At 47.7% G+C, this 26,849-nt stretch overlaps 1 protein-coding gene across 5 annotated transcripts in view; it reads right to left on the reverse strand.

Annotated features, from left to right (window-relative positions):
- Positions 1-26,849, reverse strand: part of LOC110504622 (transcription factor COE1-A) — a 135,606-nt gene that overhangs the window by 25,128 nt on the left and 83,629 nt on the right. The window contains exons 11-12 of one of the 5 annotated variants that reach the window (XR_016491775.1): positions 5,979-6,068; positions 5,734-5,876 (exon numbers count right to left, since the gene is read on the reverse strand). The exons of 3 other annotated variants lie outside the window; for them this stretch is intronic. Coding sequence is in view for 1 of the 2 variants with exons in the window: in XM_090220146.1 (XP_090076272.1) it covers positions 6,025-6,068 (44 nt within the window). In the remaining variant the exon portion in view is untranslated. Of the gene's footprint in view, positions 1-5,733; positions 5,877-5,903; positions 6,069-26,849 lie in introns of those variants that run through there. One more of the 5 variants, XM_090220146.1, reaches the window with a different exon arrangement.

Here is a 26,849-nt window from a genome sequence, read left to right on the forward strand (position 1 = left end):
CCCGGAAAACCTGAGTCTACGCCTTCACTATGGTGAATCACTAAAACAATACAGAAATACACTACGGAAAAAGAAGGAACAGCATGTCAGAAATCAGCTCAATGCAATTGAAGAATCCATAGACTCTAACCACTTCTGGGAAAATTGGAAAACACTAAACAAACCACAACACGAAGAATTATCTATCCAAAATGGAGATGTATGGGTAAACCACTTCTCCAATCTTTTTGGCTCTATAACAAAGAATAAAGAGCAAAAACATATACATGATCAAATACAGATCTTAGAATCATCTATTAAAGACTACCAGAACCCACTGGATTATCCAATTACATTGAATGAGTTACAGGACAAAATAAAAACCCTCCAACCCCAAAAGGCCTGTGGTGTTGATGGTATCCTCAATGAAATGATCAAATATACAGACAACAAATTCCAATTGGCTATACTAAAACTCTTTAACATCATACTTAGCTCTGGCATCTTCCCCAATATTTGGAACCAAGGACTGATCACCCCAATCCACAAAAGTGGAGACAAATTTGACCCCAATAACTACCGTGGAATATGTGTCAACAGTAACCTTGGGAAAATCCTCTGCATTATTATTAACAGCAGACTCGTACATTTCCTCAATGAAAACAATGTACTGAGCAAATGTCAAATTGGCTTTTTACCAAATTACCGTACAACAGACCATGTATTCACCCTGCACACCCTAATTGACAACCAAAAAAAACAAAACAAAGGCAAAGTCTTCTCATGCTTTGTTGATTTCAAAAAAGCCTTCGACTCAATCTGGCATGAGGGTCTGCTATACAAACTGATGGAAAGTGGTGTTGGGGGTAAAACATACGACATTATAAAATCCATGTACACAAACAACAAGTGTGCGGTTAAAATTGGCAAAAAACACACATTTCTTCACACATGGTCGTGGGGTTAGACAGGGATGCAGCTTAAGCCCCACCCTCTTCAACATATATATCAACGAATTGGCGCGGGCACTAGAAAAGTCTGCAGCACCCGGCCTCCCCCTGCTAGAATCCGAAGTCAAATGTCTGCTGTTTGCCGATGATCTGGTGCTTCTGTCACCAACCAAGGAGGGCCTACAGCAGCACCTAGATCTTATGCACAGATTCTGTCAGACCTGGGCCCTGACAGTAAATCTCAGTAAGACCAAAATAATGGTGTTCCAAAAAAGGTCCAGTCACCAGGACCACAAATACAAATTCAATCTAGACACTGTTGCCCTAGAGCACACAAAAAACTATACATACCTTGGCCTAAACATCAGCGCCACAGGTAACTTCCACAAAGCTGTGAACGATCTGAGAGACAAGGCAAGAAGGGCATTCTATGCCATCAAAAGAAACATAAATTTCAACATACCAATTAGGATTTGGCTAAAAATACTTGAATCAGTCATAGAGCCCATTGCCCTTTATGGTTGTGAGGTCTGGGGTCCGCTCACCAAACAAGACTTCACAAAATGGGACAAACACCAAATTGAGACTCTGCACGCAGAATTCTGCAAAAATATCCTCCGTGTACAACGTAGAACACCAAATAATGCATGCAGAGCAGAATTAGGCCGATACCCACTAATTATCAAAATCCAGAAAAGAGACGTTAAATTCTACAACCACCTAAAAGGAAGTGATTCACAAACCTTCCATAACAAAGCCATCACCTACAGAGAGATGAACCTGGAGAAGAGTCCCCTAAGCAAGCTGGTCCTGGGGCTCTGTTCACAAACACAAACACACCCTACAGAGCCCCAGGACAACAGCACAATTAGACCCAACCAAATCATGAGAAAACAAAAAGATAATTACTTGACACATTGGAAAGAATTAACAAAAAAACAGAGCAAACTAGAATGCTATTTGGCCCTAAACAGAGAGTACACAGCGGCAGAATACCTGACCACTGTGACTGACCCAAAATTAAGGAAAGCTTTGACTATGTACAGACTCAGTGAGCATAGCCTTGCTATTGAGAAAGGCCGCCGTAGGCAGACATGGCTCTCAAGAGAAGACAGGCTATGTGCTCACTGCCCACAAAATGAGGTGGAAACTGAGCTGCACTTCCTAACCTCCTGCCCAATGTATGACCATATTAGAGAGACATATTTCCCTCAGATTACACAGATCCACAAAGAATTCGAAAACAAATCCAAATTTGAAAAACTCCCATATCTACTGGGTGAAATTCCACAGTGTGCAATCACAGCAGCAAGATTTGTGACCTGTTGCCACGAGAAAAGGGCAACCAGTGAAGAACACACACCATTGTAAATACAACCCATATTTATGCTTATTTATTTTATCTTGTGTCCTTTAACCATTTGTACATTGTTAAAACACTGTATATATATATATAATATGACATTTGTAATGTCTTTACTGTTTTGAAACCTCTGTATGTGTAATGTTTACTGTTAATTTTTGTTGTTTTTCACTTTATATATTCACTTTGTATGTTGTCTACCTCACTTGCTTTGGCAATGTTAACACATGTTTCCCATGCCAATAAAGCCCTTGAATTGAATTGAATTGAATTGATAGAGATACAGTGCCTTGCGAAAGTATTCGGCCCCCTTGAACTTTGCAACCTTTTGCCACATTTCAGGCTTCAAACATAAAGATATAAAACTGTATTGTTTTGTGAAGAATCAACAACAAGTGGGACACAATCATGAAGTGGAACGACATTTATTGGATATTTCAAACTTTTTTAACAAATCAAAAACTGAAGAATTGGGCGTGCAAAATTATTCAGCCCCCTTAAGTTAATACTTTGTAGCGCCACCTTTTGCTGCGATTACAGCTGTAAGTCGCTTGGGGTATGTCTCTATCAGTTTTGCACATCGAGAGACTGAAATGTTTTCCCATTCCTCTTTGCAAAACAGCTCGAGCTCAGTGAGGTTGGATGGAGAGCATTTGTGAACAGCAGTTTTCAGTTCTTTCCACAGATTCTCGATTGGATTCAGGTCTGGACTTTGACTTGGCCATTCTAACACCTGGATATGTTTATTATTGAACCATTCCATTGTAGATTTTGCTTTATGTTTTGGATCATTGTCTTGTTGGAAGACAAATCTCCGTCCCAGTCTCAGGTCTTTTGCAGACTCCATCAGGTTTTCTTCCAGAATGGTCCTGTATTTGGCTCCATCCATCTTCCCATCAATTTTAACCATCTTCCCTGTCCCTGCTGAAGAAAAGCAGGCCCAAACCATGATGCTGCCACCACCATGTTTGACAGTGGGGATGGTGTGTTCAGGGTGATGAGCTGTGTTGCTTTTACGCCAAACATAACGTCTTGCATTGTTGCCAAAAAGTTCAATTTTGGTTTCATCTGACCAGAGCACCTTCTTCCACATGTTTGGTGTGTCTCCCAGGTGGCTTGTGGCAAACTTTAAAGAACACTTTTTATTGATATCTTTAAGAAATGGCTTTCTTCCATAAAGGCCAGATTTGTGCAATATACGACTGATTGTTGTCCTATGGACAGAGTCTCCCACCTCAGCTGTAGATCTCTGCAGTTCATCCAGAGTGATCATGGGCCTCTTGGCTGCATCTCTGATCAGTCTTCTCCTTGTATGAGCTGAAAGTTTAGAGGGACGGCCAGGTCTTGGTAGATTTGCAGTGGTCTGATGTGGTCTGATGTGGCAGTGGTCTGATAATTTTGCACGCCCAATTCTTCAGTTTTTGATTTGTTAAAAAAGTTTGAAATATCCAATGAATGTCGTTCCACTTCATGATTGTGTCCCACTTGTTGTTGATTCTTCACAAAAAAAGACAGTTTTATATCTTTATGTTTGAAGCCTGAAATGTGGCAAAAGGTCGCAAAATTCAAGGGGGCCGAATACTTTCGCAAGGCACTGTAGATGGGGAGAGAGAGAGAGAGATAGAGATAGAGATAGATGGGGAGAGAGAGAGAGAGATAGAGATAGATGGGGGGAGAGAGAGAGAGATAGAGATAGAGATAGATGGGGAGAGAGAGAGAGAGATAGAGATAGAGATAGATGGGGAGAGAGAGAGAGAGATAGAGATAGAGATAGATGGGGAGAGAGAGAGAGAGATAGAGATAGATGGGGGGAGAGAGAGAGAGAGAGAGATAGAGATAGATGGGGAGAGAGAGAGGGAGAGATAGAGATAGATGGGGAGAGAGAGAGAGATAGATGGGGAGAGATAGATTGTTTTTACTTAGTCTTTCTTTAATGAAACATTATCATGGCATTAAACCCCCCCCCCCCCCCCCCTAAAATAAAACACCAAACATATATCCTGTACTGCAGTACTGCATACATGCACCATACTCACCTTGCCCTCTACCCCTCGAAACAACACATCACAACAACCAAAACCTCACCACTTCTACAACCGTCTATACAAAACATCTTCCCCAGCTATACAGACAGCCCCCCAACACACCATATCTCCTGAAACATCTTCCCCAGCTAGACAGACAGCCCCCCCAACACACCATATCTCCTGGAACATCTTCCCCAGCTATACAGACAGCCCCCCCAACACACCATATCTCCTGAAACATTTTCCCCAGCTATACAGACAGCCCCCCCAACACACCACATCTCCTGGAACATCTTCCCCAGCTATACAGACAGCCCCCCAACACACCATAACTCCTGAAACATCTTCCCCAGCTATACAGACAGCCCCCCCAACACACCATATCTCCTGAAACATCTTCCCCAGCTATACAGACAGCCCCCCCAACACACCATATCTCCTGAAACAACACTTTTTATCATTTTATAGAACTCAAATGTTACCCTAAGGCGTGCAGAGACCATCCCATTAAACGATAGTAAAGGGTCTGTTATCTCTCCACCTTTACCCTGTTCCTCCTTGTTAGCCAAATAGCCAACTTCACCTGAGCAAACAGAAAGTTCAAAAAAACACAATCTCTTTATTTGAATACCTGTATCCCATTATAAACATCCCAACAGTAAAACCCACCCACAACCTCTCACACAGACATTCCAACAGAGACATTAATGGCATTAACCAGGTGCACAGAAAAAACATGAATGACAGTTTCACACAGAAAGGACCCCCCTGCCCGACTCCCGGTTCAACCCGTGCAAACCAGCTGTTAGTGGCCAGGTCTCCAACTATAAAACCTTCCACTGCAGGTCCCCTGACCTCTTTGATACTGGGGTTTTGTAGAGCCCCCTCCATCTAAAACCCACCATACACTTCGCCCCACATACCCCCTGCCACTGATGCGCCTTCACTGATGTTAGGTTCCTAATGTTCCTTACCTTAATGCAGAGGTTGTAGAGGGCTTTACCTCCCACCCCCCCAAACTCTCCCAGGCTCGGAGTGTTAAAATCTAACAAGTCCTCCAGACCCCGTTGCCAGTCCCCAGTCTCTGCCGTCACCTACAGTTTCAGAAACATTAGTGGCCCCTCCCCCTTTGGCCACTCAATCACCCCCCTGTCCGACTCAGACAGTGTCTCCTAGACCTCCTACAGGAATCTCTCCAGCAGCCTAACACGGAACCCAAACCGACTTTGTGCGTCATCGTGCATAAATGTATTTTAACCCCCACACCAAGCGCGATCACAAGATGCAGGTTAAAATATCAAAACAAACTCTGAACCAATTATATTAATTTGGGGACAGTGTCAGGTTTCTTCAAAATCGAACCCAGAAGCAGACCAGGACAAGGAGAGTAGGAAGAAGGTTAGTATTTATTTACAAGTGAAAGTGAATGGTTAGATATATCCAGGTGGTGTAGCGGGTAGCGGTGGTGAGTTGATGGGAGTAAATAGGTGGATCCAATGGGGAAGCGGAATCCTCCGACGACCAGGCGGGAATGGGGTAAATGATCCGGGTGAGTAACTGAAGACAAAACAAACGGAGGTAAGTTTAAGGCAAGCAATACGTAACAAACAACAAAACAAATTCTATCCAACTTGAGGCTGATACTCTGGCACAACATACTGTTCATGGCTAACGATCCAGCAGGGAATGGATGTCAGGTCCGGGCTTATGAAGAGGAGAGATGATGATCAGGACCAGGTGTGCAGATAGCTGATGGGATACAGGTGCGGGTAATCAGAAACCCCAACTGGCTACATTGCCCGGCAACCAGACAGGGTGCGTTCCAGGACGCCGGAAAAAACACTCCAGGACAGAACATAGGCAAAAAACAGACTCAGGAAACGGGATTCGTGACAGACAGGTCGAAAAGCATTAAACATTTATGGCAATTTAGCTATTTAGCTTGCACTTGCACTTAATTTGACCAATTTAGCTAGCTTTCTGTTGCTAGCTAATTTGTCCTGGGATATAAACATTGAGTTGTTATTTTACCTGAAATGCACAAGGTCCTCTACTCCGCCAATTAATCCACACATAAAACGGTCAACCAAATCGTTTCTAGTCATCTCTCCTCCTTCCAGGCTTTTTCTTCTCTTGACTTTATATTGCGATTGGCAACTTTCATAAATTAGGTGCATTACCACCACTGATCACGTTTGTCTTTCAGTCACCCACGTGGGTATAACCAATGAGGAGATGGCACGTGGGTACCTGCTTCTATAAACCAATGAGGAGATGGGAGAGGCAGGACTTGAGTGCGATCTGCGTCAGAAATAGAACTGACTTCTATTTTAGCCCTTGGCAACGCAGACGCTCGTTGGCGCGCGAGCAGTGTGGGTGCAATAATTGAATAATATATATTTCCACATTAATTTTGCAATGCTCGCGCACGCAACGCAAGCGGTGTAGTCAGCCTGTAAGAGATGTTATTCCTTCTCTCCCAGCAGTCGAAGGTCACCCAGCCTTAATTAACCCGCTGCTATCAGTCGCCTCGGCAGGGTGGCCGACTGAACCAATCTCAAAGGGAAGGCTGGGTTGTGGAAGATAGGCTCACACACCCACAGCCCAGGCTCCACACCCCCTTCTCGTGTGGGCCTTAGCAGCTGCCAGGCCCTCAGCACTGCAGAGTAAAGGTTTGACAGACCTGCTGTACTCAGCCTCTCCAGCTTCATGAGGAACAGCTCTCCTCAGCAGTGCGCATGTTGGTTCCCTCCAGCCAGCATCAGTATGGTACAGCAGTGTCTGCGCCACCTTAAGTCTGAAAGCAGCCACCCTGCTCTTCAGTTCCATCAGGCCCTGTCCTCCTTCGTGGACGGACGTGTACAACACTGTCGCCTTCAGCCAGTGACATCCCCAAATCTAACTGCCTGTTGCTCAGGCTCTGAAGCAAGGAAATGCATATTCTTTGTACCTTTTGAAAGGAAAAACTTAGAAGTTTGTGGAAATGTGAATTGAATGTAGGAGAATATAACACAATAGATCTGGTAGAAGAAAATACAAAGAAAAAACAACCATTTTTTTTTCGACCACCATCTTTGAAATGCAACAGAAAAGTCCCAAATCTAGCCATCACTCTGGTTGTAATTACGATGGTGTCCACATTTAGTGTGAAATCACCCAGGTACATTTGGGCAAATCGTGAAGGACACATTCACATTTACATAAAATTTCGCTGCCCACACGATCGCTGCCCACACCTGCCCACCCGACCAGCATCACTACTCTGGACGGTTCTGACTTAGGATATGTGGACAACTACAAATACCTAGGTATCTGGTTAGACTGTAAACTCTCCTTCCAGACTCATATTAAGCATTTCCAGTCCAGAATTAAATCTAGAATTGGCTTCCTATTTCACAACGAAGCATCCTTCACTCATGCTGCCAAACATACCCTCGTAAAGCTGACTATCCTACCGATCCTAGACTTTGGCGATGTCATTTACAAAATAGCCTCCAACACTCTACTCAGCAAATTGGACATAGTCTATCACAGTGCCATCCGTTTTGTCACCAGAGCACCATATACCACCCACCACTGCGACCTGTATGCTCCTGTTGGCTGGCCCTCGCTTCATATTCGTTGCCAAATCCACTGGCTTCAGGTCATCTATAAGTCTTTGCTAGGTAAAGCTCCGCCTTATCTCAGCTCACTGGTCACCATAGCAGCATCCACCCGTAGCACGTGCTCCAGCAGGTATATTTCACTGGTCACCCCCAAAGCCAATTCCTCATTTGGCCGCCTTTCCTTCCAGTTCTCTGCTGCCAATGACAGGAACGAGCTACAAAAATCACTGAAGCTGGAGACTCATATCTCCCTCACTAACTTTACGCACCAGCTGTCAGAGCAGCTCACAGATCCCTGCACCTGTACATAGCCCATCTGTAAATAGCCCATCCAACTACCCAATCCCCATACTATTATTTATTTTATTTATTTTGCTCCTTTGCACCCCAGTATCTCTACTTGCACACTCATCTTCTGCACATCTATCACTCCAGTGTTTAATTGCTATATTGTAATTATTTTGCCACTATGGTCAATTTATTGCCTCCCTTATCCTACCTCATTTGCACACACTGTATATATACTTTGTATTGTATTATTGACTGTGTTAATTCTATGTGTAACCCTGTGTTGTTGTTTGTGTCACACTGCTTTGCTTTATCTTGGCCAGGTCACACTTGTAAATGAGAACTTGTTCTCAACTGGCCTACCTGGTTAAATAAAGGTGAAATTAAAAATAAAATAAAATATTCACCCAATACACTCCTCTTTCCCACATCTCTGGCGCCATTTAAATTAAGCGAGCCTACCCAAAGAGTCTCTGTAAAAAGTGGGAGAAAACCCAGAAAAGAACGAGACCAATAGCAAAGCTCAAAAAGCCCCAGTGCCAGAAAGAAACGATACATCTAAACAGTGTCTGAAGGTAGACCCTTACGCACTGTTGTGACCAAATTCCTCAACCTAAACCGTTTCCTGGTTGAGAGGACACCAAGCACCTAATTTTTCATAGCGTGTTGTTCTGATATTACACATTTTCTCAGATCAGAAAAAAATAAAAATATATATAATAAAAAATATTCACTTTTTCCCCCCTGGGTCTCATTCAGGTACCTTGTCAGTTCCCTCACCATGTACTTTTACCCCTCTGCTTGACAGGCTGTCAGCTCCGGACCCATTAAGGAGGAGTCTGAAAAAAGGGCCTCGCCATCATCCTCTTCCTCAGACTCACTTTCCTCCTCATCTCCATCTCCCATCCTGATCACCTGCCCTTCTTCTCTGGTCAGCTCCCCCCCCCAGTACCAGGCAAAGGATCCTTGGTGCCTTTGACCACCCCAGCCTCTCCCATCCCACTTCCTTTCTTCTCCCCCCTTTTCATTTTCCGCTTGACACCCTCCTCCTCCCCAGTCTCTTACACTTCCCCACTATACTCTCCTCATCCACTAGCATAACCTGACTAGACCCAGCCTCATCTACACCACCATCTCTAGCCTGACTAGGCCCAGCCTCATCTACACCATCCTCCATAACATGACTAGACCCAGCCTCAGCTACCCCACCATCTCTAGCCTGACTAGGCCCAGCCTCATCTACACCATCCTCCATAACATGACTAGACCCAGCCTCAGCTACCCCACCATCTCTAGCCTGACCAGGCCCAGCCTCATCTACACCATCCTCCATAACATGACTAGACCCAGCCTCAGCTACCCCACCATCTCTAGCCTGACTAGGCCCAGCCTTAGCTACCCCACCATCTCTAGCCTGACTAGGCCCAGCCTCATCTACACCACCCTCCATAACATGACTAGACCCAGCCTCAGCTACCCAACCATCTCTAGCCTGACCAGGCCCAGCCTCATCTACACCACCCTCCATAACATGACTAGACCCAGCCTCAGCTACCCCACCATCTCTAGCCTGACCAGGCCCAGCCTCATCTACACCACCCTCCATAACATGACTAGACCCAGCCTCAGCTACCCCACCATCTCTAGCCTGACTAGGCCCAGCCTCATCTACACCACCCTCCATAACATGACTAGACCCAGCCTCAGCTACTCCACCATCCCTGGCATGACTAGGCCCAGCCTCTGCTGCCTGTGTCTCATTGCCTCAATTTACCCCACTGGCACTTGTACCCTCACCTTGTCTACAGCCTTTATGTGGGCACGCAAGGCTCTTATACCCCAAATCCCCAATATTACACTACCCACCAAATTTGCTCTTTTCATGAACACAACCAGAGCTTTGTTCATTCTGGAAGCAGACTGTCTAATTTCAGCTCCTACCTGTTCACTGACCACGAGCAGAACCTCCTCCACTTTATCTCCATTCTCAGGAACACACCTGAATCCCATGTCGTAACGACAGCGTCTCATCCGCGCTAGGCTGAGACGCCATCACACGCACCACACCTTCTAAACCCCAGGAAACTAAAAGGAAAAAACATTGGATACCACTAAAACAAACAGTGCATTAACCCTCCACCATAGAAAATACACATTTAAAGAAAAGACCAAGGACAGAATCGAGAAAAAAAGTTAGGACAGAGCCCTCCACACCAAACACTCCAACTCCAAAAAGAGAGAGAGAGAAAGCAAGAGAGAGAGAGAGAGAGGCAGAGAGAGAGAGAGGCAGAGAGAGAGATAGAGAGGCAGAGAGAGAAAGAGAGAGAGAGAGAGAGAGAGAGAGAGAGAGGCAGAGAGAGAGGCAGAGAGAGAGAGGCAAAGAGAGAGAGAGAGAGAGGCAGAGAGAGAGAGAGAGAGAGAGAGGCAGAGAGAGAGAGAGAGAGAGGCAGAGAGAGAGAGAGAGAGAGAGGCAGAGAGAGAGAGAGAGAGAGAGAGAGAGACAGAGAGAGAGAGACAGAGAGAGAGAGATATTTGATTTTAAAAATGTTAAAAAAAGACCACAAATGACAACTGATTTGATGCAGATTGTAAAATTATAAGGATAACATTTAGAACACTATCAAACCAAAAGCACAGAGACCAACAACTAAGAACTGCCTACTCAGCGGAATGTTGGGGGGTTCCGCTAGCGGAACGTGTTTCCTAGACAGTAATGAAAAATTGATGTAATAAATGTATCACTAGCCACTTTAAATCAATGCCACTTTATATAATGTTTACATACCTTACATTACTCATCTCATATGCATATACTGTACTCTATACCATCTACTGCATCTGCCGTTTGGCCATCGCTCATTCATATATTTTTATGTACATATTCTTATTCATTCCTTTACACTTGTGTGTATAAGGTAGTAGTTGTGAGATTGTTAGGTTAGATTACCTGTTAGATATTACTGCATGGTCGGAACTAGAAGCACAAGCATTTCGCTACACTCGCATTAACAGCTGCTAACCATGTGTATGTGACAAATACAATTTGATTTGATTTGATTTGACTTGCAAAAGAAGATTTCACCAAATGGGACAAACTGTCACACCTGTCACGACTCCCACCGAAGGTGGCTGCTCTTCCTGTTCGGCTGGCGCTCGGCAGTCGTCGTCACCGGTCTACTAGCTGCCACCGATCCCTTTTCCCTTTTCTGTTGGTTTTGTCTTATTGGTTTCACCTGTTTCTTGTTTAGGTTTTAGTTGGGAAATTTAAGCCGGTAAGGCCCGCCTGCTCTTTGTGCGGGCTTGTTTTTCCTCTGTTCATGTTTGTGGTTGTGCGATCTCCTTTGTTTTTCTCCGGACTGGTTGGGTCCTGGTTTTGGGCCGGTCTTGTACGTATTTGCACCTGGTGTTTTGACTAGACCATTTTCACAGCGGCGGAATAAAACACTGTTCTTTACACTCTACTTCCTGCGCCTGACTCCGCACCCACTACGCATAGAGAGTGTTACAGAAGCCCGCACCTACACATGGAGTCAGCAGGAGCAGCGGCCACCCCCCTTCCATCGATGGAGGAGTGCGCTGGAGTTCCGGACCTTGGCCGCTGGGGCCGGGTGGAATGACAGGGCCCTGATGGACCACTACCAGTGCAGCCTCCGGGAGGACGTCTAGCTGTCAGGACGCCACTCTCTCCCTCGATGAACTCATATACAAGTCGATCCGTCTGGACAATCTGCTAGCTGCCCATGGGCGTTCAGAAAGGGTCCTGTCAGTTCCACCTCCTGGCCCTCCAGCTCCCATACCTATGGAGTTAGGGGGGGCCGCATCGAGGGGTACCAGCGGAGGAGGCTCCTCATGCACCAGTGCTGGACCGGTGCTGGAGGAGCCCGTCTGGGAGTTGAGAGGGCAGGCAGATCACTTCTCGGTCACCCCAGGTGAGTCAGCACCAAACTCACCCAGAGCTCCCTGTTGGTCACATGTTTGTATAAAAAAAAAGTTCTGAGTTTTCTCCCTCTCTCCAGCAATAAGGTGCTAGTCGATTCTGACGCAGCTTGGAACTTTATGGATCGTGGACTCGCCCGTAAGCAGGGGATTACGCTGGTGCGGATAGATCCACCCTTCCCCGTGCACTCCTTAGATAGCCAACCGTTAGGGTCAGGGCTGGTCAGGGAGGCCATGGTTCCACTGGACATGGTAACGCAGGGGGATCATAGGGAGCAGATTAGTCTATTCCCTATCGATTCACCTGCGTTTCCAGTGGTGCTGGGGTTCCCTGGCTGGCCAGTCACAATCCCAGGATTTTATGGACACAGGTGGCTCTCCAAGGGTGGACAGAGGAGTGTTCAGGAAGGTGTATGGGAGTTTCCATCGGTGCCACGTCGGTGGAGAGTCCAGACCAGGTTTCCACTGTGCGCATTCCCACTGAGTATGCCGATTTTGCCTTCTGTAAGAAGAGGGCAACTAAATTACCACCTTATCGACAGGGGGATTGCACGATAAACCTTCAGGTAAACACTGCACTTCCCAGGAGTCACGTGTACCCATTGTCACAGGAGGAGACGTTGGTTATGGAGACATATGTCACTGAATCTCTGGGACAGGGGTATATTCGGCCCTCCACGTCACCCGTCTCCTTGAGTTTATTTTTTGTGAAGAAAAAGGAGGGAGGTCTGCGTCCGTGCATTGATTATAGAGGTCTAAAATCCATCACAGTGGGGTTTAGTTACCCGCTACCTCTCATCGCTATGGCGGTAGAATCATTTCATGGAGCACGTTTTTTCACGAAACTGGACCTCAGGAGCGCATATAATCTGGTGCGTATTCGGGAGGGAGACGAGTGGAAAACCGCGTTTAGTACCACATCTGGCCATTATGAGTACCTCGTCATGCCGTATGGGTTAAAGAATGCTCCAGCCGTCTTTCAATCCTTTGTAGATGAAATTCTCAGGGACCTGCACGGGCAGGGTGTGGTGGTGTATATTGATGACATCCTGATCTATTCCGCCACACACACCGCGCATGTCTCCCTGGTGCGTAAGGTACTTGGGCGACTGCTGGAGCATGACCTATATGTTAATGCTGAGAAATGAGTGTTCTCCAAACGAGCCGTCTCCTTCCTGGGTTATCGCATTTCCACCTCGGGGGTGGTGATGGAGTGTGACCGAGTTAAGGCCGTACGTAATTGGCTGACTCCGACCACGGTAAAAGAGGTGCAGCGGTTTTTAGGGTTTGCCAATTACTACTGGAGGTTTATCTGGGTTTTTGGTCAGGTGGCGGCTCCCATTACCTCACTGCTGAAGGGTGGGGGGCGGCGCGTTTACGGTGGTCGGCAGAGGCGGACAGAGCTTTCAATCTTTTGAAGGCGCTGTTTACTGATGCTCCCGTGTTGGCTCATCCGGACCTCTCTTTGGCGTTCATAGTGGAGGTGGACGGGTCCGAGGCTGGGGTTGGAGCCGTGCTATTACAGCGCCCGGGCACGCCACCGAAGCTCCGCCCCTGCGCTTTCTTTTCGAAGAAGCTCGGGCCGGCGGAGCGAAAATATGATGTGGGGGACCGGGAGATGTTAGCTGTGGTAAAGGCCCTGAAAGTGTGGAGACACTGGCTTGAGGGGCCCAAGCACCCTTTCCTCATCTGGACTGACCACCGTAATCTGGAGTATGTCCGGGCAGCGAGGAGACTGAATCCTCGTCAGGCAAGGTGGGCCATGTTTTTCACCAGAATTAGGTTTACTATGTCGTATAGACCAGGTTCCCTCAACAAGAAGGCCGACGCGCTGTCCCGTCTCTATGACACAGAGGATCGGCCCATCGATCCTACTCCCATCGGTCCTACTCCCAGGTGGACGCGGACATTGAGCCGGCGTTAAGGTTGGAACCTACGCCTCCACAATGTCCTACAGGCTTAAGTACGTGCCGCTTGGTGTTCGTGATCAATTGATTCGGTGGGCTCACACGCTACCCTCTTCGGGTCATCCTGGTGTGGCGAGGACAGTGCGCGGTCTTAGGGGGAAGTACTGTTGACCCACCTTAGTTAGGGACGTGAGGTTCTATGTCTCTTCTTGTTCTGTGCACGCTCAGAGTAAGGCTCCTAGGCACCTACCTAAAGGGAAGTTACAGTCCCTCCCCGTTCCACATTGGCAGTGGTCTCATCTGTCGGTGGACTTTCTTACCGATCTTCCCCCGTCTCAGGGGAACACCACGATGCTGGTCGTTGTGGATCGGTTTTCTAAGTCCTGCCGTCTCCTCCCGTTGCCCGGTCTCCCTATGGCCCTACAGACTGCGGGGGCCCTATTCACCCACGTCTTCTGGCACTACGGGGTGCCTTAGGACATCGTTTCTGATCGGGGACCCCAGTTCACGTCCCGAATGTGGAGGGCGGGTTATCACCCCGAGAGTAATGGGCAGGTGGAGCGAGTGAACCAGGAGGTGGGTAGGTTTCTGCGGTCGCATTGCCAGGACCGGTCGATAGAATGGGCAAGGTACGTCCCATGGGCGGAGGTGGCTCAGAACTCACTCCGCCACTCCTCCACGAACATGTCACCATTTCGATACTACCAGCCGGTCCTGGCACAGTGGCATCAGAGTGAGACCGAGGCTCCTATGGTGGAGGAGTGGGTGCTGCGCTCTAAGGAGACCTGGAGGGCCATCCAGGAATCCCTCAAGCAAGCTGGTAGACGGCAGAAGAAGGAGGATAAACGAGGTGTGTTATTGATTAAACTCCCTTCTTACTACGGTCCCTCCGCCTACTCTGGACATTGAGGGGTCCCCGGCGTACACAGTACGTGCTGTTCTGGACTCTAGACGCCGGGTGAGGGGCCTGCAGTACCTCGTGGACTGGGAGGGATACTGTCCGGAGGGGAGGTGCTGGGTAATGGTGGGGGACATCTTGGATCCATCACTTTTGAGGGATTTCCATCGCCTCCATCCGGATCGCCCTGCACCTCGCCTTCCCGGTTTTGACCTCTTCTGTCTGCCCTGATCCTGCCTGCCATCCTGTACCTTTGCCCCACCTATCTGGATTACTGACCTCTGCCTACCCTGAACCTGCCTGCCGTCCTGTACCTTTGCCCCACCTATCTGGATTACTGACCTATGCCTACCCTGACCCTGAACCTGCCTGCCGTCCTGTACCTTTGCCCCACCTATCTGGATTACTGCCCTCTGCCTGCCCTGACCCTGCCTGCCATCCTGTACCTTTGCCCCACCTATCTGGATTACTGACCTCTGCCTACCCTGAACCTGCCTGCCGTCCTGTACCTTTGCCCCACCTATCTGGATTACTGACCTATGCCTACCCTGACCCTGAACCTGCCTGCCGTCCTGTACCTTTGCCCCACCTATCTGGATTACTGCCCTCTGCCTGCCCTGACCCTGCCTGCCATCCTGTACCTTTGCCCCACCTATCTGGATTACTGACCCCTGCCTACCCTGAACCTGCCTGCCGTTCTGTACCTTTGCCCCACCTATCTGGATTACTGCCCTCTGCCTACCCTGACCCTGAACCTGCCTGCCGTTCTGTACCTTTGCCCCACCTATCTGGATTACTGACCTCTGCCTGCCCTGACCCTGAACCTGCCTGCCGTTCTGTACCTTTGCCCCACCTATCTGGATTACTGCCCTCTGCCTGCCCTTGACCTGTCTTTTACCTGCCCCTGTTGGAGTAATAAACTGTTGTTACTTTGATGTAGTCTGCATCTGAGTGTCACCTGAAATGTGATAAAACACCCATTGAAACCCTCCTACATGTCCAGATGAAAACTACAAACAATGCAGGCAGGGCAGAATTAGGCAAATATCCACTAATAATAAAAACCAAAAAGAGCAATTAAGTTTTGAAACATCTAAAATACAGTGACCCCCTCTCATATCACTACCAAGCCCTGCAATGCCAAGAGCTGAGCAAAGAAAAGAGTCCCCTCATCCAGCTGGTCCTGGGGCTGAGTTCACAAACCTGTTCTACTAACACACTGAAGCCTCAGGACCAGAACATCCAATCAATCAGAATAAACCAAATTACAACACAGTCAAAACAAAATGACCTTGCTTATTGGGAAACACAAGCACAAAGCAAAATGCAGTGCTATCTGGCCCTAAATCAACAGTACACCGTGACTAACTATTTGACCATGGTTACTGATCAAAATCTTGACAAAGTACAGGCTCAGTGAGAAGGGTAGACACAGGAAAACCTGGCTCCCTGTAGAGGAAAGGTAGTGCAACCCTTATTCAAGGTTTCAAAGACCTCTCTGATGAGAACAGGCTACCCGTCCTGTTGGTGGAGGACGCAGAGAGCTGTGGGTTGGCAGCGCACTACATTGCTGCCTGCCATAAGTTGAGGGACCGTGTCTGACAGACCAACCACCCAACCTGCACATGTCCTCTATGCCTATTGTTATTGGTTCAATGGTTATTTTGACCCTTGGTTTTTGCTGATACTGTTGTCCCGTTGACAATTTTGATTATTATTTTAATATTGTAAATATCCAAAGTAATTTTTGTTGTTGTTGATCTAACTCCTCGTATCGTCGCCGTTCCGCTCTCGCTGCCTCCATCTGCTCCCTTGGACGGCGATACTCTCTGGCCCTTGTCCAGGGTCGTTCTCCATCCAGGATTTCTTCCCATGTCCACTCCTCCTGGACACGTTGCTTGGTCCATTTTTGGTGGGATCTTCTGTAACGGCTCTCTCTTTTTATTGATAACAAACAAATAACAAAGACAACAAAACGAAAGTGCACAGTTCTGTCAGGCACAGACACTAAACAGAAAACAAGATCCCATAAAACCCAAAAGGAAAATGACAACTTATATGTGATCCCCAATCAGGGGCAACGATAGACATCTGCCTCTGATTATGAACCACGCTCGGCCAAAAACAAAGAAATAAAAAACATAGACTTTCCCACCCGAGTCACACCATGACATAACCAAACATAGAGAATAATAAGGATCTCTATGGTCAGGGTGTGACAATACCTCTATTCCTCTATACCTCTATTCTCTATTCTTCTATTCTCTATTCCTCTACTCCTCTATTCCTCTATACCTCTATTCTCTATTCCTCTATTCTCTATTCCTCTACTCCTCTATTCCTCTATACCTCTATTCTCTATTCCTCTATTCTCTATTCCTCTACTCCTCTATTCCTCTACTCCTCTATTCCTCTATTCTCTATTCCTCTACTCATCTATTCCTCTACTCCTCTATACCTCTATTCCTCTACTCCTCTATACCTCTATTCCTCCATTCTCTATTCCTCCATTCCGCTACTCTCTATTCCTCTATTCCTGTGAACAGCGTCTGTGTGTGTGTGTCTCTCTCTGCTTGCTGTCTGTAGTCCCAGTAGGCCCCAGCAAGGGTGTTTTTCTAAGGGTGTAAGCCCAACTCGCCTCCCTTCTGAGGAGACAGTCTGACCCACCGGACCCCAGAAACAAGCCCTTGGAGAGCTGGCGGAGAAGTGTGCTCCTGCAGGCCTGCCAGGATCTTTATGATAGAACCCCAGATAGAATACAGATGTACAGTGCCTTGCAAAAGTATTCATCCCCCTTGGCGTTTTTCCTATTTTGTCGCATTACAACCTGTAATTTAAATAGATTTTTTATTTGGATTTCATGTTATGGACATACAGAAAATAGTCCAAATTGGTGAAATGAAATGAAAAAAATGACTTACAAAAAATGTGATTACTTACACGACTTAGATTACTTACAAAAAAAACAAACAAAAAAAAACTGAAAAGTGGTGTGTGCATATGGATTCACCCCCTTTGCTATGAAGCCCCTAAATAAGATCTGGTGCAACCAATTACCTTCAGAAGTCACATAATTAGTTAAATAAAGTTCCCCCTTGTTCAATCTAAGTGTCACATGATCTGTCACATGATCTCAGTATATATACACTTGTTCTGAAAGGCCTCAGAGTCTGCAACCCCCACTAAGCAAGGGGCTCCACCAAGCTAGCGGCACCATGAAGACCAAGGAGCTCTCCAAACAGGTCAGGGACAAAGCGTCACGTTCTGACCTTTATTTCCATTGTTTTGTCTTTATTTAGTATGGTCAGGGCGTGAGTTGGGGTGGGCAGTCTATGTTTGTTTTTCTATGTTTAGTTTCTGTTTCGGCCTAGTATGGCTCTCAATCAGAGGCAGGTGTCGTTAGTTGTCTCTGATTGAGAATCATACTTAGGTAGCCTGGGTTTCACTGTTGGTTTGTGGGTGTTTGTTTCCGTGTGTGTGTTTGTCACTGTTTCGGTTGTTGTAGATTTCACGTTATCGTTTATTGTTTTTGTTTGAGTGTTCATTTGTCTGTATTAAAAAACATTATGGACACCTACCACGCTGCATCTTGGTCCGATCCTTACTCCTCTTCAGACGAAGAGGAGATTTGCCGTTACACAAAGTTGTGGAGAAGTACAGATCAGGGTTGGGTTATAAAAAAATATCAGAAACTTTGAACATCCCACAGAGCACCATTAAATACATTATTAAAAAATGGAAAGAATATGGCACCACAACAAACCTGCCAAGAGAGGGCCACCCACCAAAACTCTCGGACCAGCCAAGGAGGGCATTAATCAGAGCGGCAACAAAGAGACCAAAGATAACCCTGACGGAGCTGCAAAGCTCCACAGCGGAGATTGGAGTATCTGTCCATAGGACCACTTTAAGCCGTACACTCCACAGAGCTGGGCTTTACGGAAGAGTGGCCAGAAAAAAGCCATTGCTTATAGAAAGAAATAAGCAAACACGTTTGGTGTTCGCCAAAAGGCATGTGGGAGACTCCACAAGCATATGGAAGAAGGTACTTTGGTCAGATGAGACTAAAATTGAGCTTTTATGCCATCAAGGAAAACTATATATCTGGTGCAAACCCACACCTCTCATCACCCCGAGAAAACCATCCACCATGCTGCCACCACCATGCGGTGGGGATATTTTTAATCGGCAGGAACTTAAGAAATGATGGATGGCGCTATATACAGGGAAGTTCTTGAGGGTGAAATGTTTCAGTCTTCCCGAGATTTGAGACTGGGACGGAGGTTCACCATCCAGCAGGACAATGACCCTAAGCATATTGCTAAAGCAACGCTTGACTGGTTTAAGGAGAAACATTTAAATGTCTTGGAATGGCCTAGTCAAAGCCCAGACCTCAATCCAATTGAGAATCTGTGGTATGACTTATAGATTGCTGTACACCAGCGGAACCCATCCTACTTGAAAGAGCTGGAGCAGTTTTGCCTTGAAGAATGGGCAAAAATTCCAGTGGCTAGATGTGCCAAGCTTATATAGACATGCCCCATGATACTTACAGCTGTAATTGCTGCCAAACGTGGTTCTACAAAGTATTGAGTTTGGGGGGGAGGTGAATAGTTATGCACACTCAAGTTTTCTGTTTTTTTGTCTTATTTCTTGTTTCACAATAAAAATATTTTTCATCTTCAAAATGGTAGGCATGTTGTGTAAATCTAATGATACAACCCCCCCCAAAATCAATTTTAATTCCAGGTTGTAAGGCAACAAAATAGGAAAAATGCCAAAGGGGGTGAATACTTTCGCAAGCCACTGTACAATAAAGTGTCTGAGTGTGGATCATCTCCCTCTCTCTCTCATTATCTCTGTCTCTATCATGGTACTTACTCTCTGTTTATTATCTATGCATAGTCACCTTAATAACTCTACCTACATGTATATATTACCTCAATTACCTCGACTAACCGGTGCCCCGCACATTGACTCTCTACCGGTACCCCCTGTATATAGCCTCCGCATTGACTCTGTACCGGTACCCCCTGTATATAGCCTCCACATTGACTCTGTACCGGTACCCCTTGTATATAGCCTCCACATTGACTCTGTACAGGTACCCCCTGTATATAGTCTCCACATTGACTCTGTACCGGTACCCCCTGTATATAGTCTCCACATTGACTCTGTACCGGTACCCCCTGTATATAGTCTCCACATTGACTATGTACTGTTACCCCCTGTATATAGCCTCCACATTGACTATGTACTGTTACCCCCTGTATATAGCCTCCACATTGACTCTGTACCGGTACCCCCTGTATATAGTCTCCACATTGACTATGTACTGTTACCCCCTGTATATAGCCTCCACATTGACTCTGTACCGGTACCCCCTGTATATAGCCTCCACATTGACTCTGTACCTCCACATTGACTCTGTACCGTTACCCCCTGTATATAGCCTCCACATTGACTCTGTACCGGTACCCCCTGTATATAGTCTCCACATTGACTATGTACTGTTACCCCCTGTATATAGCCTCCACATTGACTATGTACTGTTACCCCCTGTATATAGCCTCCACATTGACTCTGTACCGGTACCCCCTGTATATAGTCTCCACATTGACTATGTACTGTTACCCCCTGTATATAGCCTCCACATTGACTCTGTACCGGTACCCCCTGTATATAGCCTTGCTAATGTTATTCTACAGCTGCTGTTTATTTGTTACTTCTATTTCTTATTTTTACTCATCAATTATTATTATTATGTTTTACTTGGCAGGTATTTTTACTAAAACTGTAAGTGAACATTGAATTCGACGCATGTGACAAGCAAAATTTGATTTGATATGATTCTCTCTTTCTCCCTCCCCATCTCATTTTGCTGTTTCCATTTTACACGATGATATGGACAGAGAGAAGTAAAAATAGTTCACATGAAGAGAGCGGTTGACCTCGGCATAGGCAAATGGGAGCCTGGAGAGATGAACTGAGAAAAGAGGGAGATGAGACAGAGACTAGGTCAGAGTGAAACATCAGTACAGGCCAGCTGGTAAGGATATGAATCACGCCAAAACAATGAGAAAGCCACATCTTGAAATATTACAGAGAAATAACAGTTGACATAATTTTGTCTCCTATGAACCCTTTAAGTCGTAAGTAGGATTCAGACTAGGATTAGTCCTGTGTGCTTATTACACTAACCAGCTCAGGGTCTATGGTTTTTCACAAGATATTATGACGCAGGATATGTTAGAAAATATCCTTTTAGATATGAAAAGCTACGTAGATAGAGGGCAAGATAGAGAGAGAGGGCAAGATGCAGAGAGAGGGAGAGAGAGAGGGCAAGATATATATAGAGAGAGGGCAAGATAGAGAGAGAGAGAGGGCAAGATAGAGAGAGGGCAAAAGAGAGGGAGAGAGAGAGGGCAAGAGAGAGAGATAGGGCAAGTTAGAGAGAGAGAGAGACAGAGAGAGCAAGATAGAGAGAGAGAGATTGGGTGAGAGAGAGAGGGGGGGATAGGGCAAGTTAGAGAGAGAGAGAGAGAGATAGGAGATAAGACCCAATCCTAACCAGTAAACATGAAAACATCATTAACTTTATAATCAGCAACTGTAGGGATTCACCTCCCAATCAACTCGATCAGCTCCATCATTAGGATCAATAGACATGGAAGATTCATGAAGCCACATCCACACCACCATCCACAACGCTTCATATTTAACTGGAATAGAGGGTAGGATATGAGTTAGGGAGGGAGGAGGAAGAGGAGGAGAGGGGAGAGTATGAGTTAGGGAGGGAGGAGGAAGAGGAGGAGAGGGGAGAGTATGAGTTAGAGAGGGAGGAGGAAGAGGAGGAGAGGGTAGGATATGAGTTAGGGAGGGAGGAGGAAGAGGAGGAGAGGGGAGAGTATGAGTTAGGGAGGGAGGAGGAGGAGGAGGAGAGGGTAGGATATGAGTTAGGGAGAGAGGGGGAGAGTATGAGTTAGGGAGGGAGGAGGAAGAGGAGGAGAGGAGCGAGTATGAGTTAGGGAGGGAGGAGGAAGAGGAGGAGAGGGGAGAGTCTGAGTTAGGGAGGGAGGAGGAAGAGGAGGAGAGGGGAGAGTATGTTAGGGAGGGAGGAGGAAGAGGAGGAGAGGGGAGAGTATGAGTTAGGGAGGGAGGAGGAGAGGAGAGGGGAGAGTATGTATGAGTTAGGGAGGGACGGAGGAGGAGAGTATGAGTTAGGGAGGGGGGAGGAGGAGAGGGGAGAGTATGAGTTAGGGACTGGGAGGAGGAGGAGAGGGGAGAGTATGAGTTAGGGAGGGAGGAGGAAGAGGAGGAGAGGGGAGAGTATGAGTTAGGGAGGGAGGAGGAGAGGAGAGGGGAGAGTATGAGTTAGGGAGGGGGAGGAGGAAATGGGAGAGTATGAGTTAGGGAGGGAGGAGGGAGGAGAGGGGAGAGTATGAGTTAGGGAGGGACGGAGGAGGAGAGTATGAGTTAGGGAGGGAGGAGGGAGGAGAGGGGAGAGTATGAGTTAGGGAGGGGGAGGAGGAAATGGGAGAGTATGAGTTAGGGAGGGAGGAGAGAGGAGAGGGGAGAGTATGTATGAGTTAGGGAGGGACGGAGGAGGAGAGTATGAGTTAGGGAGGGAGGAGGGAGGAGAGGGGAGAGTATGAGTTAGGGAGGGGGAGGAGGAAATGGGAGAGTATGAGTTAGGGAGGGAGGAGGGAGGATAGGGGAGAGTATGTATGAGTTAGGGAGGGACGGAGGAGGAGAGTATGAGTTAGGGAGGGAGGAGGGAGGAGAGGGGAGAGTATGAGTTAGGGAGGGAGAGGAGGAAATGGGAGAGTATGAGTTAGGGAGGGAGGAGGGAGGAGAGGGGAGAGTATGTATGAGTTAGGGAGGGACGGAGGAGGAGAGTATGAGTTAGGGAGGGGGGGAGGAGGAGAGGGGAGAGTATGAGTTAGGGAGGGAGGAGGAAGAGGAGGAGAGGGGAGAGTATGAGTTAGGGAGGGAGGAGGAGAGGGGAGAGTATGAGTTAGGGAGGGGGAGGAGGAAATGGGAGAGTATGAGTTAGGGAGGGAGGAGAGGGGAGAGTATGTAGAGTTAGGGAGGGACAGAGGGGAGAGTATGTATGAGTTAGGGAGGGACGGAGGAGGAGAGTATGAGTTAGGGAGGGAGGAGGGAGGAGAGGGGAGAGTATGAGTTAGGGAGGGGGAGGAGGAAATGGGAGAGTATGAGTTAGGGAGGGAGGAGAGAGGAGAGGGGAGATGTATGTATGAGTTAGGGAGGGACGGAGGAGGAGAGTATGAGTTAGGGAGGGAGGAGGGAGGAGAGGGGAGAGTATGAGTTAGGGAGGGGGAGGAGGAAATGGGAGAGTATGAGTTAGGGAGGGAGGAGGGAGGATAGGGGAGAGTATGTATGAGTTAGGGAGGGACGGAGGAGGAGAGTATGAGTTAGGGAGGGAGGAGGGAGGAGAGGGGAGAGTATGAGTTAGGGAGGGAGAGGAGAAATGGGAGAGTATGAGTTAGGGAGGGAGGAGGGAGGAGAGGGGAGAGTATGTATGAGTTAGGGAGGGACGGAGGAGGAGAGAGTATGAGTTAGGGAGGGGGGGAGGAGGAGAGGGGAGAGTATGAGTTAGGGAGGGAGGAGGAAGAGGAGGAGAGGGGAGAGTATGAGTTAGGGAGGGAGGAGGAGAGGGGAGAGTATGAGTTAGGGAGGGGGAGGAGGAAATGGGAGAGTATGAGTTAGGGAGGGAGGAGAGGGGAGGAGTATGTATGAGTTAGGGAGGGACGGAGGAGGAGAGTATGAGTTAGGGAGGGAGGAGGGAGGAGAGGGGAGAGTATGAGTTAGGGAGGGGGAGGAGGAAATGGGAGAGTATGAGTTAGGGAGGGAGGAGGGAGGAGAGGGAGAGTATGTATGAGTTAGGGAGGGACGGAGGAGGAGAGTATGAGTTAGGGAGGGAGGAGGGAGGAGAGGGGAGAGTTTGAGTTAGGGAGGGGGAGGAGGAAATGGGAGAGTATGAGTTAGGGAGGGAGGAGGAAGAGGAGGAGAGGGGAGAGTATGAGTTAGGGAGGGAGGAGGAGAGGAGGAGAGGGAGAGTATGTATGAGTAGGGAGGGACGGAGGAGGAGAGTATGAGTTAGGGAGGGAAAGAGGAGGAGAGAGGAGAGTATGAGTTAGGGAGGGTGGAGGAAGAGGAGGAGAGGGGAGAGTATGAGTTAGGGAGGGAGGAGGAAGAGGAGGAGAGAGGAGAGTATGAGTTAGGGAGGGAGGAGGAGAGGAGGAGAGGGGAGAGTATGAGTTAGGGAGGGGGGAGGAAGAGGAGGAGGAGAGGGGAGGGGAGAGTATGAGTTAGGGAGGGGGGAGGAAGAGGAGGAGAGGGGAGAGCATGTTAGGGAGGGAGGAGGAAGAGGAGGAGGAGAGGGGAGGAGTATGAGTTAGGGAGGGACGGAGGAGGAGAGGGGAGAGTATGAGGGAGGGAGGAGGAAGAGGAGGAGAGGGGAGAGTATGAGTTAGGGAGGGAGGAGGAAGAGGAGGAGGAGAGGGGAGAGTATGAGTTAGGGAGGGACGGAGGAGGAGAGGGGAGAGTATGAGTAAGGAGGGACGGAGGAGGAGAGGGGAGAATATGAGTTAGGGAGGGACGGAGGAAGAGGAGGAGAGAGGAGAGTATATATGAGTTAGGGAGGGAGGAGGAAGAGGAGGAGAGGGGAGAGTATATATGAGTTAGGGAGGGAGGAGGAAGAGGAGGAGAGGGGAGAGTATATATGAGTTAGGGAGGGAGAGGAAGAGGAGGAGAGTATATATGAGTTAGGGAGGGAGGAGGAAGAGGAGGAGAGGGGAGAGTATGTAAGGGGGTGGAGGAGGAAATGGGAGAGTATGAGTTAGGGAGGGGGGAGGGAGGAGGAGAGGGGAGAGTATGTATGAGTTAGGGAGGGACGGAGGAGGAGAGGGGAGAGTATATATGAGTTAGGGAGGGGGAGGGAGGAGGAGAGGGGGAGAGTATATATGAGTTAGGAAGGGAGGAGGAAGAAGAGGAGAGGGGAGATCATGTTAGGGAGGGGGAGGAGGAAATGGGAGAGTATGAGTTAGGGAGGGGGGAGGGAGGAGGAGAGGGGAGAGTATGTAAGAGTTAGGGAGGGACGGAGGAGGAGAGGCGAGAGTATGAGTTAGGGGCGGGAGGAGGAGAGGGGAGAGCATGTATGCATTAGGGATGGACGGAGGAGGAGAGGGGAGGAGTATGAGTTAGGGAGGGGGAGGAGGAGGGAGGGAGAGTATGGATAAGTTAGGGAGGGGGGAGGAGGAGCGGGGAGAGTATGTAGGAGTTAGAGAGGGGCGGAAGAGGAGCGGGGAGTGTATGTATGAGTTAGGGAGGGGGGGAGGAGGAGCGGGGAGAGTATGTATGAGTTAGGGAGGGGGAGGAGGAGGGGGGAGAGTATGTATGAGTTAGGGAGGGGGAGGAGGAGCGGGGAGAGTATGTATGAGTTAGGGAGGGGGGGAGGAGGAGCTGGGAGAGTATGTATGAGTTAGGGAGGGGGGAGGAGGAGCGGGGAGAGTATGTATGAGTTAGGGAGGGGGGAGGAGGAGCGGGGAGAGTATGTATGAGTTAGGGAGGGGGGAGGAGGAGCGGGGGGAGTATGTATGAGTTAGGGAGGGGGGAGGAGGAGAGAGGAGAATATGTATGAGTTAGGGAGGGGGGGGAGGAGCGAGGGGAGTATGTATGCATTAGGGCAGGATGGAGGAAGAGAAGGGAGAGTATGAGTTAGGGAGGGATGACGATGGGAGCAGGAAAGATAGGAGGGTAAGAGGACAGATGGATGAAGGTTTGGACAGCCAGTGATCTATCTTCCTGTAGTACGAAGGAGGAACAGGGACACCTGTTCTGATTCTCTCAACCCTTTTCTCTCTCTCTCTCTCTCTCCCTCTCTGTCTGTATCTCTCTGTCTCTCTCTCTCTCTCTCTCTCTCTCTCTCTCTCTCTCTCTCTCTCTCTCTCACAATACCTTCATAAGCCATTCCCTCCCTCCCTCCCTCCCTCCCTCCCTCCCTCCCTCCCTCCCTCCCTCCCTCCCTCCCTCCCTCTGTTCTCCAGTGTTCAGGTGGGATCTCATGATAGCTGGCTAAGGATCGATTCAGCCACTGGAGGTTCAATAGTATTACTGCTTCATTCTTCACACACACACACAAACTCACTCACTCACACACACACTGACCCTTCCCCCCAACCTAAATCAATTCCATACAATCTTGTTTTGATCCATTTCTCCGGTGATTGAGTTTATTTGGAGGATCAGACAGACTAAATTACACATCACTTGAACATGTCAAGAGGATAAAACAGCAGGAAATTCAGACCCATAGAATGGATCACTTATTTTTTATAAAGGAAAGCCTGCCTATTTTACTTTTAAACAGATGCTTGAGAATTTTACCAATGAATGTATATAAATATGACATTTCACTGTGATAATACCAAAAGTTCAACTAATCTAGGAATTAAGATTACAGTAAGATTACTAGACCTATAGCAAACAATATTTTATAATCTAACCCATCATAAAAGTGCAAAATGGAAAATCCTATAATCAACATAAATCCAATACTGATCTTTAGGGTAGATTATAATGTGGTATTCCACCATCTGGACATTCCAATTCCTTCCTACCATTCCATTCCATTTAAACCCTGAATCTCATTTGAATATCCCCATAATATGGAGGTTGTTTGGGAACTGTGTCTGACTGTAGGGGGAGGGGGGGGGGCGTGCTCCCCATCTCTACCTGGAGAATCCAGAAGTTTTAATCAACAGCAGACTCCACGGCAGCCCAATAAAGGACTGAATTCACAAATGGGAAGGGAGAGAAAGTAATAGACCACCTTGCTACTGCACTCAACTGTTAGAGAGAGAGAGAGAGAGAG

The sequence above is a fragment of the Oncorhynchus mykiss genome, chromosome 25 (genome assembly GCF_057628025.1).
Source record: "Oncorhynchus mykiss isolate SJ-2025 chromosome 25, ASM5762802v1, whole genome shotgun sequence".
NCBI lineage: Eukaryota > Metazoa > Chordata > Actinopteri > Salmoniformes > Salmonidae > Oncorhynchus > Oncorhynchus mykiss.